This window comes from Macaca thibetana, chromosome 1 (assembly GCF_024542745.1).
Source record: "Macaca thibetana thibetana isolate TM-01 chromosome 1, ASM2454274v1, whole genome shotgun sequence".
In the NCBI taxonomy this organism is placed as follows: Eukaryota; Metazoa; Chordata; class Mammalia; order Primates; family Cercopithecidae; genus Macaca; species Macaca thibetana.
This window is the reverse complement of record NC_065578.1, coordinates 125,873,942-125,880,555: the sequence shown is the minus strand read 5'-3', so window position 1 is coordinate 125,880,555 and position 6,614 is coordinate 125,873,942. Positions and strand designations below refer to the sequence as shown.

General features: G+C 49.2%; 2 protein-coding genes across 38 annotated transcripts in view; one reads left to right on the top strand and one right to left on the bottom strand.

The window, feature by feature from the left end:
* The window catches only part of S100A1 (S100 calcium binding protein A1), a 1,186,348-nt gene that overhangs the window by 227,977 nt on the left and 951,757 nt on the right, over nt 1-6,614 (bottom strand). Inside the window, exon 1 of one of the 35 annotated variants that reach the window (XM_050753960.1) lies at nt 2,008-2,011. The exons of the other annotated variants lie outside the window; for them this stretch is intronic. The gene's annotated coding sequence lies outside the window, so the exon portion shown is untranslated. Of the gene's footprint in view, nt 1-2,007; nt 2,012-6,614 lie in introns of those variants that run through there. 35 annotated transcript variants of the gene reach the window in all.
* Nucleotides 4,895-6,614, top strand: part of S100A8 (S100 calcium binding protein A8) — a 675,486-nt gene continuing 673,766 nt past the window's right edge. Inside the window, exons 1-3 of one of the 3 annotated variants that reach the window (XM_050756323.1) lie at nt 4,895-5,037; nt 5,521-5,683; nt 5,834-6,045. In XM_050756323.1, coding sequence (XP_050612280.1) covers nt 5,543-5,683; nt 5,834-5,974 — 282 coding nt within the window. In that variant the 5' untranslated portion in view covers nt 4,895-5,037; nt 5,521-5,542 and the 3' untranslated portion in view covers nt 5,975-6,045. Of the gene's footprint in view, nt 5,038-5,100; nt 5,222-5,520; nt 5,684-5,833; nt 6,046-6,614 lie in introns of those variants that run through there. The other 2 variants (XM_050756338.1, XM_050756331.1) reach the window with 2 other exon arrangements.

Below are 6,614 nucleotides of genomic sequence, written 5' to 3'. Positions count from 1 at the left end.
CTGATGGGGAGACAGTCCCCACCTGCAGTGTTCAGCCTGAGAAGGAAGAGTCTCCTTTCCTGGGGAGATAGACAGCGAGGCCTCATCCATGGTCACTCACTCACCCACCACACAGGTGGTAGCACGGGGTGAGGGTAGGGGTGAACTAACATGCCCCTCTGACAGCATCCCTACTCTGAAAGAGAGCCTCAAGAATCGGCGAGCAAGGGTGGGGCTGAGCCTGGGACGAGACCAGGATAAGGAGGCAGGTGCATTTCTAGCAGAGGGAACAACAGTAGAAAATCATAAAGTATGTCCGGGAGCAACAGAAAGTTTGCTCAGAAATTAGCGTTCATGGAGAAAAGAGTAGAAAGTCAGCTTGAATGGGTGGGTTAGGACCAGAGTCTGGAAGTCCCTGAAAACTGAGCATTGGAATTTGGACGGTATCCTTTCGGTAAGGGATCCTGAGTTGTTAAGTGTGGGGAAGGGGTGAGGGCCCTGGGACCAGCTCTGCTTTAGGAAACTAGTGGTGGGGGTTTGGGGTGGAGGAAGACAGAGCAGACCTGCAGAGACTAGCTGGAGGCTGTGAAGAGGAGGTAAACAGCTTCATGGGGACGGAAGCGAGGAGGCATCAGAAAAGGCAGAATGTCAAAGCCCAGACCTGGGCACAGACTGACGGAGAGGAGGATCCAGAATGAGGTGGAGGTTTCAGGCGCTGGCGATTGGCATGGGACTTCGGTGCCTGGGTGGGAGCCAGTCTGCAGGGAAAATTGTGTGCTGGGTTTGCACATGCTGAGTCAGACACTGACAGGAGCTGAGCCAACAATCCAGTCTGGCAGAACTACAGACACCTGTTAAGGGAACAGCAAGGAGTAGAACCTGGGTGACAGTCAACCCAGGAAGGCTTCCTGGAGGAGAGAAGGGTTGGGTCTGTTTTTTTCTACAACATGATGATGGATGTGAGGCTTACTTCTGACCGAGGGCTATTCATGACCCACTGATCCAAGTCCTCCGGTATCCCTGACACCACCCACCTGAGACCTGCCCCTGCGCTTGCTGTGTTTCTTTTTCCTCTTCCTCTCTCCTGGGACATCAGGAAATTAATGCAGAATCTCTTAGGGAAGGTCTCCTCTGCCTTCAGGAACTGCCAGAGCCCATTTTAATGGGTTGTTTTCTTCTGAGGGTTGGTCTGGGAACCGGTGTCCTGAGCTTACTGAGATAGAAATCATGGATTTTGAAAGAGTGATGGAAGGTGATACACCACCTGTGCACAGGACTGCAGGGTCACTTAAGAAACTTGGTCTGGTTCTCTCTCCATCTGGTCCTTTGCGCCAAATGTGGTGGGTTGTCCCTGGAGCTGAGCTGGAGACCTTTTTTCTCATCAGTCAGGCTCTGGGGCAGAATTTGCCCCTGTTTGCTTCAGACCTGGCCTGCTGTCCCTCCCACAGTTGCCATCCTCTTAGTTTGCCTTTCTTGGGAGATGTCTGCACTCCATTCCCCTTTTCATTCTCTCCTGTGGAGGGGCATCTTCTGCTGCACTGTGCTTGTTTCGTACTCTCCACCGAGACAGGATCTCAGCGTCCCCATAAACGCTCAGCAGGTGCTTGGGGAAGGAATGCAGAATTGGAGCCCGTGGGACTGGAATTGATGACCTGGATCTGTGCTCCTTCCCGCAGGCCCCTGGCTGTGTCTAGAGGCATGAAGACCATTGCCTGAGTTACTTAGGCCACTCTTCTTCCAGGCCCAGGGGAGAAATGTCTGTCTCACCTAAGAGGTGCTGGGCTCCACAGGCATTGAGTACGAAGCAGGGGCGCCCAGCCTGAGCCCTCCCTGCCCCTCTCCTGCCCCCTTCTGGGGGTTTCTTCACCAGCTCTGCCTGCTCTGTCCTCATTTCCTTGGCCTCAGGATTGGGCCTGTCAGGTCTGTTGGGACACACCCAGGGACTGAGCCCTTTCCTGTAAACATGACCAGGTTCTGCTCCCTCTAGGTTGCCCCATGTCCGCCAGACTGCTTACAGCCTCTGCCTTTCCCCCCATATGCTTACCCAAGTCCTGATACCTTTTGCTGCAAGGTCAGTTCAGCCTGGCTCCTGCTGTCCCCAAAGCACCCAAGGCTGTCTGTCCAGGGGCACAGTTTCTGGGGAGGGGGCGACATTCCATGATCTTGCCGGTCAGCCTGTACACGGTGTGGGGAGGAGGTCACCGCTCGGGACTCCCTCACTGGACCTGGGAAAGGACCTGGAGTAACGCCCTATGCCTCAGTTTCCCCATCTGCCAAATAGGGATAATTATGCTTGTAATGTCCACATCACAAGGTTTCTGGGAATATTAAATGAGTCAGTGGATGCAAAATACTTTGAAAATATGATGCGGTGCTTTGAGGCAGGTCCTGTTAGGCCAGGTCACATAGGACAGTACGTGGTGAATAATAGGTATTAACCAAGGGTGGATCCTTGGTTGACAACTTGTCATGTCAGATATGGCATTGTTTTCCTATAAGAGCTTGATTCACCTTTTGTCAAGGAAGTTAGACTGCATTTGGTTGATGAATTGATACCCTGCCTTCTTCCAGAAATGATTTAAGATGGCTGAGTGTGATAAAGAGAATTTCCGCCTTGGATAAGGGAAAGGCCAAACTTAATTTTGTATTCATTTATCCCCTCAATAAGTATTAATTGAACACTTAGTAGGTGCCAGGCCCTAGGGTTGTGAAAAGAAATGTGATTTCTTTTCTAAATGGTCTCCTGGTCCCAAAGAAAAGACAGACAATAAACAAATGAATCATAACATAGCAGGGCAAATGCTGTGATGGGTAAGGATTTGGGTAGTGTGGAGGAGAGAACAATTAACTCTGCATTGATGGCGTGAAGGCAGGCAGATCAGGGATGGACTTGGAGCGGATGATGCCTGAGCTGGATCAGGAAGGGTGAGGAGGACATTACCAGGACAAAAGACATTACAGGCGGGAATAGGAAGTGGATGCTGTCACATCACATCATGAGTCACTCAATCATTTGATACGCTGAATTACTAAGTCTCCCTGTGGGGCTCAGTTTCCTCATCTGTACAATAGGCATTATAATAGTACATACATCATTGGGTTAGTGTGAGAATTAAATGATCAATGCAACTAATCTAAGTAAGCACTTAGAATAGTTCCTGGACGTGGGAAAAGCCCAGTGAGTGTTAACTACTATTTTGCCATGATTTTCTCTGATCAGTGATTGTGGCTGCTGTTATCGTGTGTGCTGGACTCTGTGCTGGGTCTCCAGTGGCTCACATCCAGAGAGAGCTGGATTTATTTTGGAGGGTGAAAGGCTCCCTGTGTGTTTATACAATGGCTCAGGCCCTTGTGCAGTGCAGAGGGACCCCAAGAAGCCTCCATCTCCCAGGGCATGGTGCATCCCCAGCTTCACAGAACAGGAGAGCTGTGGAGGAGTGTGGGCAGCAGGGTAGGAATGGATTTAGCCCTTGGCAACAACACACGTCCCCACAAAACATTTTCTTCATCCATTCATCTGTTGAGGGACACTTGGGTCGCTTCCACCTTTTGGCTCTTGTGAATAATGCTGCTATGAACATGAATGTATAAGCACCTGTTTGAATCTCCCTGCATTCAATTCTTTTGCATATATACCAGGAGCAGAATTACTGGATCATGTGGTAATTCTGTGTTTATTTATTTGAGGAACAAACTTGCAGTTTTCCATTGCAGCTGCACTATTTTACATTCCCACCAACAGTGCATTCGCCTTCCAATTCTCTACGCCCTCGCCAACACTTGTTATTTTCTGGGTTTTAAAAGAAGTAGTAGTCATCCTGGTGGGTGTCAGGTGGTATCTCATTGTTGTTCTGCTCCACGTTTTCCTAATGATTAGTAATTTTCATGTGCTTATTGGCCATTTGTATATCTTAATTTTGAGTCTTTTCCCCATTTTTTGATTGGTTTGTCTTTTGTTGTTGAGTTGTAGGGATTCTTTTATATTCTGGATATTAATCCATTATCAGATATTTGTTTTACAAATATTTTCTTTGTAACAACAGAAACACACCACAGTCTTCAGGGTTGGAAGCCAGTTAATCTTAGTGGCATTTTGTTAGTGGTGGGGAGAGGATTTGTTTCTCCTGAAATCCTGGGGAATTGGCCACCTCCTCTTCTCCTCTTAGCATGTCTAGCTTCTCCAAAGAACCCCTCCCCTCCACTACCTCAGAGTTAGCTTCCTCTCTTCCGCCTGTGATCCTGGGGTCCCAGACACAATAATTAACCGAGAGAGGGTGAAAGGCTCCCTGCTGTGTTTATGCAAAGGCTCAGGCCCTTGTGCAGTGCAGAGGGACCCCAAGCAGCCTCCATCTCCCATGGCATGGTCCATCCCCAGCTTCACAGAACAGGAGAGCTGTGGAGGAGTGTAGGTAGTAGGGTAGGAATGGATATAGCCCTTGGCAACAACACATTTCCTCACAAAGCACCCACCCACCAAAAAGAACAACAACAATAGTTTTAGTTTTTAGTAATGAGAACAATAGTTTTCATTACTAAAAGCCATCAGCCAGGACAAGTGTTCTCAACCCTTTTGCCGTCTTTGGACCCTTGGAAACTCTGATGGAAGCCATGAAGGAATGTTCTCATTGAGTGCATGCACTCAAAATGATGCATTCAACTTCAATTCAATTTCAGGGATGTACAGCCTGACCAACAAAGAAGGGGATTAGCAGTCCCAATAGTGGAGAGGGAATAGGAGTGGGAATCTGGTGGATCAAGCAAGTGGATGTCAGTAGCCCAGAAAAAGAGCCCCACTTCCTGCTTTTTCCTTCTGGGCACTATTGCCTAGCAAATGCCTTCCTCTTGCCGCTTCTCCTACCTCCCCACCCAAAATTTTCATTCTGCACAGTGATTGCCACATTCACCTGGTTGAGAAACCAGAGACTGTAGCAACTCTGGCAGGGAGCAGCTGTCTCTGATGGCCTGAAGCTGTGGGCAGCTGGCCAAGCCTAACCGCTATAAAAGGGAGCTGCCTCTCAGCTCTGCATGTCTGTTGTCTGCTGTCTTTCAGAAGACCTGGTAAGTGGGACTGTCTGGGTTGGCCCCACACTTTGGGCTTCCCTTGGGGAGGGTCAGGAAAGAGGAGCGGCCTTCCTGAGAGAGGAGAGAGAAAGCTCAGGGAGGTCTGGAGCAAAGATACTCCTCGAGGTGGGGAGCGAAGCAGGGATAAGGAAGGAATGCATCCTCCAGCACCTTCCAGTGGGTAAGGGCACACTGTCTCCTAGGCTGGACCTTTCTTGGGCAGTGGGTGGGGTGGTAAGGAAAGTCGACAGGTCCCGTGTGTGTGCATATGCCTCTGTGTGAACGGACCCTTCCCCTTCCCACACCTGTATCCCTATCATCCCCTCCTTCCCACCAGAGCCATAACCATCTGCTGGTTTGGTTATTTGGAGAGTGCAGGCCAGGACAAGGCCATCGCTTGGGGCATGAACCTTCTGATTACTGCCCTGGGCAGATGCAAACTCCCTGCCATGGGATTCCCAAGAGAGTTCTGTTTTTCAGGTGAGGCAAGTCCGTGGGCATCATGTTGACCGAACTGGAGAAAGCCTTGAACTCTATCATCGACGTCTACCACAAGTACTCCCTGATAAAGGGGAATTACCATGCTATTTACAAGGATGACCTGAAGAAATTGCTAGAGACCGAGTGTCCTCTGTATATCAGGGTGAGGAGGGGCTGGGTGTGGTGGGGGCTCTCTGCCTGGTCCTGGGGCTGCCCTGGGCCAGCGGTCCTCCCTGCTGCCCTTTGTAGATGGCCACGCCTTGGATGTCTCTGAGATCTTTAAACTCTGGCTTCTTCTCCTCAATCTTGACAGAAAAAGGGTGCAGATGCCTGGTTCAAAGAGTTGGACATCAACACCGATGGCGCAATTAACTTCCAGGAATTCCTCATACTTGTGATAAAGATGGGCGTGGCAGCCCACAAAGAAAGCCACAAAGAAGACCACAAAGAGTAGCTGAGTTACTGGGCCCAGGGGCTGGGCCCCTGGACATGTACCTGCAGAATAATAAAGTCATCAATACCTCAGGCATCTCTCATTCGTGCTTTTGTGGGATGAGGTTCCTTGGTGTGGAGGGAGGGTTGGAAAACCCAAAGGAAGAAAAAGTAATCTATATTACCCAATCCCACCTCTCATAAGCCTTTCCTGCTTTACCCCTCATCTGGCCTCTACCCCACACTCCCTTCCAGCTCCACCATATTGAGCCATTGGATTTGAGGCTTAAGGATTCCAAAAAGTCCATGACACTATAGCTGATGATTTTACTAGTAGTTCTGAAATGGATCGGGGATTTGGGAACAGGGTGGTATAAGAACAACTGATACTGTTCTCTAAGCTAAATTTTAGTTTCCAGTTAAATGTCTTAGATGTGGCTCTTGGGAAATTAGGTTGATAGCTACATAGAAGAGTGTGTGTGTGTGTGTGTGTGTCTGTGTGTGTGTGTGTGTGAGAGACAGACAGAAAGAGAGAGCGAGAAAGGGAAAGGCTGATTCTGTGTGTGATATGATGTAGGTGGACAATGTTTAGAGTCCTCCATTAATTGGATAATCCCCACACCTGTCCCCATACCTGTAGTTTGTCCTTGGGAATTTTGAAA